We start from the raw sequence: 14,212 nt of genomic DNA on the forward strand, positions 1-14,212 counted from the left end.
AGTTGAAGTCATTCACATTTACCTTATCTCTGACCTTTACTCTGCTATCAGACGATATAATAGAAATTGCGTGGTTTAAGTTGACACTAGAATTATGCCGATTATTTTTCTTCTTGTAATTTTACACGGATCTTTATGTGCTCAATGCCAGGATATGGAGGATATTCTAAGGAGACTGAATAATCTGGAGCAAGAAAACATTGAACTGAAAGTAGAGTTAAAACTTACGAGGGAAGAATAAAGAACACTTAAAGCGGCATCGGATGCAAGTAATTTAGCTGAATGCGAGAAATTTGAAAAGTGTGTCGAAGGAGGGAAAAGGAACAGACGAATTGTCCCACCAATTACAAAACTCAGTGAGAAATTTGTAATTTTCCAAACTTCATACGTGTTAATACGTAAGAGCAGAACATGATTTACGCAAAATGATTTATTATGGAGGTTTCATTCCTATAAAATAATGTTATATGAATGATATATAGCTAAGAGGGTGACAGATCAGTTTCGAGGCGTAACCTTAAGCGGTAATTTATTTTCCAGGATCACCAACTTCTCTATCATCCTCTTAGCAGGGGCAGATCCAGGATTTTATGAAGAGGATTAATTACGAGAATCAGTATAAAAGGAAACCAGATTATGACGTGTTTAATGAATAAATATGATAAATTGCCATATTCAACTCAATAGTTAACAGATAACGATAGGTTTTTGTTTTTGTTTTTTTAAAGGGGGGTACGCCCATTACGTACTCACATTAACCCACCCTTGCTTAGCTATATGCTATTTTCTATACTGTACTGTATGTTCCATTTTCACGGAAGTGTAATAGAAGAAAGAGTTTTCTCTCTTTGAGACACTTGATAGAGCAGTCCTCGTATGGGTGTCATGCTTTTCGCAATTTTTTGAAAAAATCATTATTTCTTTCGCACCACAAGGTTGCATTCCATTCGCACCAAGGACTAATTATTCCATTTGCACTATTTCTGGGTAACCGTTAGTTAAAGGTAGATGAAAAAAGTTTCATGTAAATAGTTTAAACAATTTGTACTCATAAAAAACTAAGCCTAAAAAATTCATTGGCTTTGAACTACGGGAACGTATTTAGGACATTTACTTGTTGTGTATTTCTCGACATAGTTCTGCATTTTAATCTTGTCGTATTCACATTTTTCGCAACAACTGGAGTTAAAAAATGCGATAAAATGCATACAACGTGACTTGATATGAATTTTATCGACTTATATAGATTTATTTTAAATGAAAATAATAAAAAATCGACAAATATTCTATGTCGATATATTTTATATTGAATTGTTATATAACAAGTAGATCGCGAGGTGTCGATAATGAAGATATCGACAATACGTGAAATAAATCTCAATACCAACAATCGTATTAAACTTTGTCGATATCGTGAATTATTTCGCGTTTTGTCGATATCTTTCATTCAGCCATGTTCGTTTTATTTGACGGGAATAAAAAGTCATAATATATATAAAAATATTAATGATTTCAAAAATAATGGTAATGAATATTTAGCAGTAAAAATTAGAACAAATGGATTGTATTGTTTATTGATATATTTTATCTGTTTATCTTGTGAGTAAGATATATGCCATGCTGGACCCCATTGAAAATAAGAAATGTGGCTTTCATAGGGTATCCCGATTTTACATCAACGTCTTTGTTTAGGTATTCTAGTCATTACTACACTTACTTTAAACGCCCCGTGCAGGTCCGGGTGTTAAAAGAATAGGCCTGCAGCAGCGCTAAGCTTGTTGTAAAAGGCGACTAAATAGTGCTCAGAACCCTAGCCGAGGGCTAGGGCGCTTTGCCCACAGAGCAACTGTGATGTGTGCCCCAGGTGGTTGAATGGGGTACCTCTAGCGTGTTACATGCTGGGGTTGTCAGGCTATAATACGGAAAACCTGACCGCAATTCATAGTGGTGCACCGTGTTGGGAAAGATGCCACGTTCCTCGCACGTTAAAGAACCCTACTGTGGTATTATCCCGGAGTAGGAACCATAAGGCTCCGCCACAGTAGGCTAAATTGCCCGACCCTACCCATCTCTCCCTATTTCCAGTGGCAATCAAAATCTATCGACCTCATTGTCCTTGTGTCACATTCCTTTTTCATTTCATCATCATTTCATGTTCATTTTATCATCAATTTCATGTTCATCGTCTGAATATAGCTGAAATATTGCTGCTCGGACGTTAAACCCCAACAAACAAACTAACTTACTTTAAACAGAATTTCTGGCCTCCTCCTTTTTCAATACGTATAATAAGTGAATAAAGAAACTAAATGGCTTTCTTGCCAATGAGAAAAAAAACTGTTTTGTTATCATAGTTCATATTTCATTCCTTTTACATTTTTGGGGTTGGGGGGATAAAAATGAAACTTTCAACTTTTCAGACATGTATGCAAGTATAATATAAAATTATATATTTTCAGTACTAAGTCCTATAAAATGAATGATAAATATAAATTTTTATCTTTTTCAGTTGACATTTTCCATAAAAGCTCCAAATACATTTTGCATGTAAAAACTGACTTTATAATATTTCCGGTGACGTTTTCCTTATATATTTGACTTTTACTGACACACCTACTACATGTAATCGTAATAAAAAAAATAGCAATATTTATTAAAAAAACATTTTTTTTGGTCAATAGAAATTCCCTTTTAAAATCAAATTTCAGTCTGATTTTTATTTTAAAACCTAATACCATTTTTCCTTTATTGGCATGTTAGGATAGAACACAAGAAATTTTACACTTATGTATTCTTTCAACTTAGGAATAAATATATCATGGGAAAAGTCCTTTAAAGTGGAAATAGAAAATACATGCATGTACATGTGTATTTCAATTAAATATTTATGAGTTTAATTGCTCATTTCATATCAATAACAAATTATAACAATTTCTATTCACACAACTACATGTTTTCAAGCACTAATCAAAAGTCTGTTTTTCTACTATCACCTGTCCTTGAGGACAGGTAAATTATTCTGGCTTTATTAAACGCTGAATTCTCTGTTGGACGCCTTGTCTGTCTAAGACAGAATCAACCTGTCAGATGGTTTCAGCAGTAATGGTCTAATGATGTTGCGCTTGTAAAATATTTCGATAACTCGATAACCACTATGTTGATTCTGGCGAGATAATTCATGAGAAACTGCTTGAATAATTTCTACTACATGTAGCGGAGATTCATTGTGTCTACGAAAAAATGTTCATTCTACGTAAAATACGATGAACTTATCTTTCACTGAAAGGAGTACCATATCAGAGAATCATAAATCCTATTACGATGTATTTCTCTTATTCCATAAATATTTTGATAGTACACTCCAATCAGATTACCTGTACCTAACCTTCCACTGGTTACTACTTCTTCAGTTAGACTTTCAGGTGTATATCATACATTCTGAAAATGAAAGACAATAATTATAATATCATTCAGAAAATATGTTGTCTGTATTTTCTTTGACGTCGTAGTCGTCTGTAACGAAGAGAAGAACAGGTATAACAAAACACCATAGACGTACACAGAATTATATTCAAACACTATACGATTCGGACATAACTTTTTGTAATTTTGTACTGGTCTGAAGCTGGCATGTCAGTTAACTGCTAGTATTCCTTTGTTTATACATTCGTGTAGTCTATATTCCGTTTCTTTATTTCCGGACATTTTTAACTGAATTTTAGGAATGTTTAATTGTGTACTATTTTCTTCACAGGAGCCAAATTTTAAAGGGGGATTGTGATCACGCCAAAGTTCTTTAATCCCGCCGCAATTATTTTGCGACTGTCCTAAGTCAGGAATTTCTGACCTTTATATGTCTTGTTTCGTTTTCACCATTAGTTTATTTTTATGTTACTTAAGTATATAGGAGCAACTCTTTCGCTGTACATGTGTGTTTTGGGACTAGCTGCAGCCTGCCGTGTGGTGTGAGGTTCCCTCGTCACTCATTGAAGACCAAAGGGTAGCCTTGGACTGTAATTATTATCACTGTGTTTTTTTTTATCTCTAACATATACACCATACCTATTCTCGTTATAGTATTTCAATTGTTTTGAATTTCTTCAAACTTTGTAGAATAGGGTGAATACTGTATTACCCGTGTTAGTCTCACCCTGATGTCACGTAACATTTGCAAACAGGCTCTTGTTCTTAATTTGCGAAACCGAAACTCGTGCCATATTAAAATTAGATTCAAAATTTGAGTTTAAAGTGCAAGGGTTTCTGTCAATCTAGGGGAAGCCCTAAATGTGTCATACGAAAAATAAAACACATTTTTGTATGCACATTAAGGAGGAAATCTGATAGACTGGAGGTGCAAATTTTAGGTCCAATTTGTCTAACGTCGGATACCAAAGGGGAATACCAAAATAACCATTCGAAATTCAGAGTTTAGATCGACAATAAATGAATCCAGAGACCTTTTAGATTGTAATCACGTGGCCATATCAGTAATGAAACTTCTATCACTGCTCTTATAAAAAGGTTGGGAGTATACTACCGTTCGGCTGCAAGGGTGTGTGATTCTAGTCCTGATAGATCAACATATTTTCCTTATCTTACAGCGGCAGATCATTGGAAACTATTTGGTCCTCTGAGCATCTATTTTCGTTAAGGTGACCGTGTGTGTTTTTTCAGATAATTAAAAGAAAATAGACTTTGCAATTAAAAGTAAACTTGTTGTAATTATTCACGTTTTAAGTCAACTTTCAGAAAAGGATAAAGTCGAATTGTTCAAATAATTAAGTTGACAAATCGACATATATTTCACGACAAGTCAACATAAGTATCTCGACAACCTGACTTCATGACGGCAGTAGTGAGCAATATTTCATTAGTTAATAATAGTAAAATATTAGTAAATTTTTACATGAGTTTTCAGGTAAATTAATATATATAAACAAACTTAAATTGTTAAAACAACATTATCCCCTATGTTTATTTATGTCTGCAATGAAAAGTGGGCAAACCAGGATGACACAATTCATAATGTCTTGGACTTACATTTGAACAGATATTCGAATTTTATACAATTCATACAATTAGATCCAAAACAAGGAACAAATGTTTTAACTAATGTTACGAGTATATATACGAAAAACAAATAAATATAATTCGAAAAAAAATCGACAGTGTATAAGGAAATATTTTTTTTTTAAATTCTGTTGATTTTTTTTTAGATACAACACCTCTCCCGTTAATCAATAACATTGAATTTTTTGCTGTTACTACAACTCACCAGGAAAACCCTGGGATTCACCAAACAGTACACTTGGCGTTACCAATATAGGAAACTGTTGGGATTCCAAGGCAGGCCTGTTCAAAGCCACTGTACGTGGTATTTATTACTTCTCCGCCAACATAATGACTTTTGCTGCCGAGGATATTCAAACCGAGCTGGTTAAAAATGGCACCCCTTTAATTTATTCGTACATTGGAAATGGGGACACTTATGCTCGAGGTACACTTTCAGCTGCTTTGGAGCTACAAGAAGGGGACGATATATGGGTAAGGATGTCGGATCATTCATCTAACACAGGCAACATTCGCATTCATGGCTATGGATATTCATGGTTTACCGGATTTCTTCTTTCGAAATAAATATAATTAAAAGGAAAATGAATGTACTATTATCATTTTTGTTTTGACACAATTTAAAGAATGGATTGTTTAGTAGACAGTCTTCCAAATTTGATTAAAAAACATTAATTTATCATTGATTTATACTTTTGCCCACTTCGGTAAAATTATTTGGAGTAAAATAGCAGGTCACTCAATGAAGAGCAAGGAAGAAATTCTCATGGAAAATTGAGTTGATTGATTTTACTTTCTACTAATAGAAAATTAGCGTCGATTATTATCTTTTTGGAATACCAACAACGTTTTAGACAGATGTTTTGTCATAAGAGTATGTTTATGTTTGAACCAGTTTTTGTCCAGGAGGGCTTTGCAATTTCGAACCAATTCCGGATTTCCCAATTTGTAATATAGGAGAGTTCTTCGTAATGACATCACTTGCCTGTGACTTGATTTTGGTTGGCAAAAAATCAATTGAGTGGCATGGGGAATCAACTTTCAATCATCATAACTTTTCCGGTTTTTTTTTAAGATAATTGAACATTTGTTTTGGTTCCCTACACTGCCAATACGACTCTTTTTATCACTGGCATTTTTTAATAAATATTCAGTAATAAGACTATAAGACTATATGAGCATAATAAACATAACAATATTAGCGACTTTAAAAAGGCTAACGACTAGACAAGGAAAATATACACAAACCAAAGAACATGAAATAAGGAAAATAGGACATACAGAGAAATAAAAGTAAATAAGCAACCCAGACTGCACTAAAATCTGGAAGCATGGACCATCTGCACCGGTAAGGTAAACACCCACTGCATAGAAAACAATTGAAGAGTCGCTCATAAAATCTCGCGTCTGGGGTATAACCTTTGTGAAAGTAAGTCACAAGTATGATTAAGGCTAGTGGAATTGGCATATCATTTACATTTCATCGCAAAGTTGACTAAATGTGCCAGTGCATACTTGTGAAAGAAATAAAAAAAAAGTCCAGCATGAATGATTTTAGCAGTTTCTTATTTCAGAACAGCATGGTCTGCGTATTTGACACTAACCTACTTTTAAGATAGGATCATTTTATCATTGTCGGGTCAAAAGTCAAAAGTACATACCCTTCACCTTCCTTTATCCCCAATTAGCATATGAAAACAAACTCCAAGATATCTTCCGTACCGTTGAATGAAGAGACAAATTAAGTACATCTCTTTCTAAGAATCAGGCAAAATATTTATAAGGTTTGCCAAATGAAGAATAAAAACGCAAAAAATATTGCATTATCCAAGTATTTATATCTCATAACCTGAAGAAATAACCATCATTGTGTTTGTAAACTTGATTCTTACGCAGGATGGTTTTAATTCCTTAAATTTTCTGTGAACCAATATTCAGAAAGGAACTTACTTGTTTATTACAGATTTTGTTTTTGTTTTCTAAAGCGTAGGTATAATAAAACTAACGGATTGAACAATTTTTTTGACATGTAAGAAATGAATGTACAGCATGGAGTGAATGCTATTAAATTATTAAATAGGGTGAACTTGTATGTGTTCTGAGTGAATCGAAAATTTGACCAACTGTAGATTGTATTTTCTACAATCAAAAGCGGGAATACGCGAATGTAGAAAGAAATGTTCAAAACCTATTTCTTTAGTTCATTTATTTTTATTTTTATCCTGTTGTAGAAAACATTTCTTTGTGCAACGTTTGAGTGCTTGTTCCATGACACTTATTGGTATATTTTGTTTGCATGAGTAATTGCATTAACTGCGTCAGTTGGAAGTTTAATTTGTATTTATGGGTTTATAGGAACATCCAACGATGAAGAAAATCAAGTTGTCATTGACAACAATTTAATTGATTGTTGTTGTTTTTTCTTTGTCAAGTTGATATTGATAACTCTTGAAATCAGTGATATGTTTGTATCATATTCGATATCACCAAAGCCCCTCAAGCTTTCGTTTGAAGCTGTATAAAATCAATCCATGTTATTAGATGCTTGCATAATATTGATGTAAAATGCTGAATACAAACATTCCAATGATATTTAGGAGTTGTGTCCCTTACCCTAGATCTACCTCGTGAAGGGTCTACACCAGCGGAAGGACGATTATCCTATCTTATTTCAGCAGTTTTAAATTTAAGCGCATAGTATTGAAATTTAAAAGTTTGTTTTAATAGTAGATATACGACAATCAACTGCTGATAGAGTTCTATATTTAGTAAACAGCATTTCTAATTTGACCACGTATTACCTCTTATCAGAATACAAGGTAACACAATCAAAATGGTATTCATGAACCTGTGTGCAATTTCCATGTTTTATTCCTTCACATTATCGGCAATGTGTTGCGCTGATGTGAAAAACGAGGAAATAGCCGGAAAAATTGCTCGCTTAGAAACTGCCTTATTGGACGTCGTCCGTGAAAACTTGGAGCTGAAAGTTGAATTGCGCGAGGTCAACAGAAAGGTTTCGATTCTCCAAGGATATTTGAAAGATACGATGAAATCAACAAATAACAAGCTTGTGGCATTAAGTAAATCTTGTGCCTGCGATGAATACACTGACTTGAAGGTTCGTCAACGAAGAATAATTCCACCTTCAACTCCAACAAGTAATTTACATATAGAATAATACGTACTTAAGAATGCGTAATTCATTGCACTAGTTTCGCATTAGATTCATGAACCTTTATACGGAATTTACCATAGGTAAATTTTCTTATAACTGTAAAAAAAAAAACCACATGATGGGAGGATCTAGATCATACAGTTCTTTTTCATTCCAGCAAAGACATTTTTTTTCTCTGTTTAAAATTTGTTTAACAAGATAAGAGCCACAATATCTTTGAAATAGACTAAAAAATTCAAACAAATAAAATTGCCTGAATGTTCTATTTTACGTTTTTTAATGCAAATATTGAATAAAAATAACATAATCAAGGCCCTTTTATTAATAATATTATAAAGGACATAACCTTTATTCCCTAAAGATTTACTTCAAAACCTAAAAACCAGCAGCTTTTCGGAAATTAGTTTCCTCCAAACTTTCAACTTCTCAACTCTTTACAGTATTTGCCACATGATAAATTGAAATCTCGTTTGGTTTGACAGGACTTATTCGTAAATCGTTTGTTGTTTAAACAAAATTATGTTGTTCCTGGTTACAAATCCACGTACTTTTCTAAAACATCACTGAAGGGCAAAGTGTGCTACACAGAAAAGCAGTTTTTGCGATATCATTGATATCATATTTGGATGAACTTTTTTTAATCAAGTTGACATTCCAATGGGCCCTACATGTGCTCATCTCCTAGCCGATTTGTTTTTATACTCATACGCAGCTGAATTTCCTCATAATCTTGTAAATAATATTAAATTAAAAGATGCTAAATCCTTTAACTTTACATACAGATTTATTGATGATGTATTGTCCATCAACAACCCTTCATTTGGTAAATGGGTATCGTCAATATACACCAGAGCGCGAGATATAGGAGATTAAAGAAACAGCTTGTTCTGCATCTTTTCCCGACTTATATCTCGAATTTGACAATAGTGGTCACTTCAGCACTAAGAGTTATGATAAAAGAGACCACTTGAACTTTAATATAATAAATTTTCCTTACCTGTGCTGCAATATCCCTTCCTCTCCTGCATTTGGTGTTTATATTTCACAATTGATTCGCTACGCTAGAGCAAGTACTAACTACTAAGATTTCCTTGAAAGCCATATATATCTGCGTGACAGACTCCTAAATCACGGGTATGAGGAAATGCGTCTTAAAAGGTCTCTTACCAAATTCTGTTTTAGATATCAGTCCTTGGTTGAAAAATACTCAGTTTCTTCTAAAACAATGAGTAATAATTATTCTTTGTACTGATGTGACCACTGATTTACTGATTTCTTTCCACTCACTACTGGATTATTCACACCGCAATGGAAGAGGGAGGTTTAGTGCGCTGTAAAACCTAGATTAACCCACTATTTCGATTGAAATGCCTGTACCAAGTCAGGACCATTGCTGTGTCAGCTGCTCTGGTGGTGTACTGTCTATTTTGCCAGATTTATTTTGGACTTGACTTGATTATTAATCGGATTAGTCTTCGATAATTTTGTTGTTACCATTATCCCTTACGACGAAACACAATACTAGCATTCGAAAGAAGTACAAGTTAAACCTACATTTTATTCTAATTCTTTTCGGACTGACATTCCCTAAACAGTTTTAAATTTTTCGATAGTTTAATACCCGTTTTTTTGCCGCTATCTCAAAGAAAATTCATCTGCCCTCAACTAAATGTAACCACCAAAACAGATGGTTTTGAACAGTAGTTTAAATACTTTATCTACGCCTAGTGCAGTTAAAGGTATTAATGCACCTGTCTTATTTTGTGTATCGCAATTTTAATTCAGGTGCTACAATGCTAACACAGAACCTGTTTAACGTCGCTTTCTTCGCTGCAACAAGTGATCACCAAGAACACTTAGGAGTTCACCAACCGATCGGGTTTCCTAAAATCATCACAAATGACGGAAGTGGATGGGACGCTATTGCTAGTCTTTTCAGAGCTCCAGTTAAAGGGCTTTACTATTTCACCGCTAACATTATGACTCATTATAACGAAGATATCGAAACTGAACTGGTGAAAAACGGAAACAAGCTGATCGTCTCATACGACGGAAATGGAGCTACACATGCGATGAGTACTTTGTCCGCTGTTTTACACCTGGATATTGATGACGAGGTTTGGATCAGAATTTCTGCTAACCTCCCGGTAAATAATGGCAACGTCCGTGTGTACGGAAATCAAGGATCATGGTTTTGTGGTTTTCAGATTTCAAAATAAACTAATGAATTTCCTTCTTATTGTTATTATTTGATTTTACAGAAAAGAGTTTGCAACGTATTTGTTTGTTCAGAAAGAACTAATTCTGTGACGTTATTAATGTTATTTGGTCAGCATTCTAAACTTTTTAAGTAACGGTCCGATCATTTCCTAGATATATGACTAGAAAACGATGGTAAATCAAATTGCGAGTTTCGTTTGAATGGAATGACATTTTTAGCAAACTAGATTTATTACTTTGTTTTATCTGACTTAGTACTGTAACGACATGAACACCAATTGGTCGCACTCCGCAATTCAAATAATTCCAAACAAAATAACATTAACTAATAAGAATCAGCTATTGATATTTATATTTGAATTAATTATAAATTAGATAAGGAATGACGTTGACGCGTTTTCGCTTCATGTACTTCCGAAAAATGTTTATGTTTTCTTTAATTTTGACTATTGTAAATAGTAATTTTACGATCTTTTTCTAAAATTCTAAATTGTGAAGTTATTATTGTAGGAGAATAACGAAAACTTCTCCCTTTTTGTAAATGACTTGTGAAAGCACAGTGGACATGTTTTTTCTTCGACAAGCTGTTTTCGTATGATGATTTGTTAAGTTTTTGGCTGATGATTCTTGTGTGTCGCCGAAAATTTACTCATAGAGGTAAATTGTGGACGAATACTTTTTTCCTGAAATGACTAACATTTATATGGAAATACGAAAAGATAGATTTTGAAGATTTATCTTTAGCATGAACAGGAAAGAGAACTCAAACTTCAATTTGTCATATTAATGATTTTATTACTAAAATGCAATGAATTCACTTGATCACGTACTGACGAACTGGTCATACTTAATCACTTGTGTATGACATTTTGATTGAAGAATTAATACCCATGTCATTATGAAAACGATGTGCTTTCTAGACATACCCAAAGTTCTTTGTGGGTGTTTTTTTATAGAAAAAAAAATCAAATTCAAACGTTCTTCTTTTATATGATGCGTGCGTGTTTCCATCCAATGGGTTATTACTTTAGTTCGATGATTATCAACTGTAGGTTGAAATATGACATAAGAAAGTGCTTTTTTCTTGATGTTGCAATTCAAACGTGTATTTGATATATTACTAATATAAATATCGGTGAGTTGGGATAGACTCTAGTGACCTGAATTAATTTTTATTTTTGATATTTTGTCGGAAATGTCATAGGAAAAAGTAATCAAGGTAACCAAGGTTATAGCGGTAATCAAAAGAATGTAATCCAGGGACAAAGACCCGACATGGAAAACAGACATATACAACAAATAACATAAAGTAACTATTTCATACATACAAAGTAATAAAAGCAAATGAACAACTCGGACTCCACTAAAAACTGGGAGCATGGACCAGGTGCACCGGTAGGGTAAGCGTCCTCTACTTTTCTAGAAACACCTGCCAAGTTGCTCATAAAAAGTCAAGTCCGGGTAAACAAACAAGGAAAGGAAAACTATGACCCGTTGAATAAATCAGTTTTCATGGTGCAGATGGATACACCATAACGATCCACTAGTTCATGATGACGATCATAAAACGTCTGTAGTGATGACTTCAATCTTGTAGCAACATAACCCTGTTCCAGAAGCCTATTTGTTAGAGTTCTAGTGCGATACAAAAAGTCTGCGTAGTTTCGGCAAGCGCTGGCATAACCTATGAGTTGTGATATGAACATTCCATACGCAGGTGCTGAAGGGATGTTGCCACAGATGAAAGGAAAGTTGACAATTCTGAATGAAAAGTCATCACGTTTGTCGTGAAGTTTAGTCAATAGTTTTCCTTTACCATCGATTTCAAAGTGTAGGTCAAGATATGAGACTGACTTCACAGTGTCTGTAGTATCCTTTATCTTAAGTTCTTTTGGGTAGATGCGATGTATCAAATCCCCGAAATTAGGATTGTTTAAAGATAATACGTCATCTATATAGCGGAAACTGAGATTGAAGGATCTAGCCAAACGATATTCTTTCTTTCTGATCAGATCAGCTATAAAGTCAGCCTCATAAGAGTGAAGGAATAGGTCAGCAAGTAAAGGAGCACAATTTGTTTCCATTGGAATGCCGACCGTTTGTTGAAAAACACGGCCACCACACTGGACAAATATGTTGTCGATTAAAAATTCCAGCATTTTGTAAACATCTTCCTCTGTATATTTGGAAGACGATTTGGAATTATTTCTTACAAAGTATGAGAAAATCTCTACCAAGAACTATATATTTGTATCTAGGTGTACCATCTTTTTTGGAAAACAACGATGTATAATGTTTTTAAGTCGAGATTTTAACTGAGTATGGGGAATAGAAGTATACAATGTTGAAAAATCATAGATTTTAATGCTATTATATTCAGATAATGGTCTTGAACTAATTGTTTCCAAAAGATCTTTCGAATTTTTCAGGATCCACATTGAATTAATGCCACTACGGGAGTAACAAGTGTTGTGGTAGGACTGCAGACTCTCTTTGACAGTTGTGAGTATAGAATTTAAAAGTTTTGAAAGAGGTTTGGTGGTACGTTTTGCAGATCCAGCTATGAAACGTTGTTTGTATGGATTCTTGTGGAGTTTAGGAATCCAGTACATAGATGGTAAATCACAATCATTGTCCTTGGTAGAGAGACCCAAAGAGGATAGCACAGATTTATGGTTTTCCACAAATTCTACTTTGGAGAGTGGTAGTAGTATAGGTCTTATCATTGCTATTATTTTCTACAGACAAACAGTAATAACATGTGGTTTTTCATATAACCCGTGCTCTGAGGAGATAAAAATTATATAGAATGCACTGTAGATTTCAAAATTAAGGGAGATAACTCTGTAAATGGCGCTCAAATACAATAGAATCTACTGGATTTTCAATGTTGATTATCTCCTAAGAGCAGGCAGATTTGAATGAATAATTACACATTTCATTGTATAGACCCATAAAACAACTTAATTAAAAAAATAAAAATATGTAACCTTTTTTGGGGTGTATCACATTTTTCAGATTTTACATGATTCTTACAGACAGCTACTTAATCTGTACCATGAAGCATCTTTACTATTGACAGGATCTGTATATTATATCCGTATATGGATTGCTGTATAATTTTTTTTGCAAGAATCAGGCAAAATGGGAAAATTCAGAAACATCAATATAAAAACCCACAGATTTGACAATATAATTTCGCTCAAGGATCATTCCTCTTTCTGAAAAGAATACTAGTTGATCTCTGCATCACTGGATTTGTTCCGAATGTTTTCTACGAACTGTTTAAAATGAGGTATTTGACAGAGTTATCTGCCCTTGAAATATTCACTGTCAGTGCATTCCTACTTTAACTTAAATTATAAAAAAAGTTATATTTGAATTCTACCACAAATGATTTGGAAATTCTTGTCTTTTTTCGTTGATTCTGAATGAAGTATAACAAATAATATTTTGGGCAGCAATTTATGTAAACGTCTTTTCTTGCTACGAAAATGAGCGAAAAGAAACTGGTTTTAATATCTTTTTATTCTTAAATAATGAGATTATATTTATAAAAAGCTTTCAGCATTGGTTGGTCTCTTTGAGCAAACCAGGTTATTTTGTATAATCTGGGTTGGTACTATGATGTTATTTACATCGATTAATATCAATTGGCACGCACTCCGCGATTCAAATAATTCAAAACGAAAAACAAGTACTATCTTAAAAAAAGATGGCGGACGCAGGAAAATGTGTTCTTTT

The 14,212-nt window shown here is 33.7% G+C and overlaps 1 protein-coding gene and 1 long non-coding RNA gene across 2 annotated transcripts; both read left to right on the forward strand.

Annotated features, from left to right (window-relative positions):
- Positions 1-58: 58 nt before the first annotated feature.
- LOC148599766 (uncharacterized) lies at positions 59-5,749 on the forward strand. The gene is made up of 2 exons (XR_015918134.1): positions 59-356; positions 5,217-5,749. It is a non-coding gene; the product is annotated as an uncharacterized LOC148599766 (long non-coding RNA).
- A 2,110-nt stretch (positions 5,750-7,859) lies between these two features.
- On the forward strand, positions 7,860-10,481 carry LOC148599767 (uncharacterized). The gene is made up of 2 exons (XM_088559380.1): positions 7,860-8,231; positions 10,034-10,481. Exons 1-2 carry the CDS (start codon positions 7,904-7,906, stop codon positions 10,465-10,467), a joined length of 762 nt encoding a protein of 253 aa, XP_088415506.1. The 5' UTR covers positions 7,860-7,903; the 3' UTR covers positions 10,468-10,481.
- Positions 10,482-14,212: the final 3,731 nt, after the last annotated feature.

The sequence above is a fragment of the Perna viridis genome, chromosome 13 (genome assembly GCF_037379345.1).
Source record: "Perna viridis isolate PV_CMFRI_1.1 ecotype Kerala chromosome 13, ASM3737934v1, whole genome shotgun sequence".
NCBI lineage: Eukaryota > Metazoa > Mollusca > Bivalvia > Mytilida > Mytilidae > Perna > Perna viridis.

Bases quoted from the DNA above. Each gene is read 5' to 3' on its own strand.
- LOC148599767 (XM_088559380.1), top strand. From the start codon at position 7,904: ATGGTATTCATGAACCTGTGTGCAATTTCCATGTTTTATTCCTTCACA. The intron at 8,232-10,033 runs GTAATTTACATA...ATTTTAATTCAG, and splicing joins TCCACCTTCAACTCCAACAA to GTGCTACAATGCTAACACAG.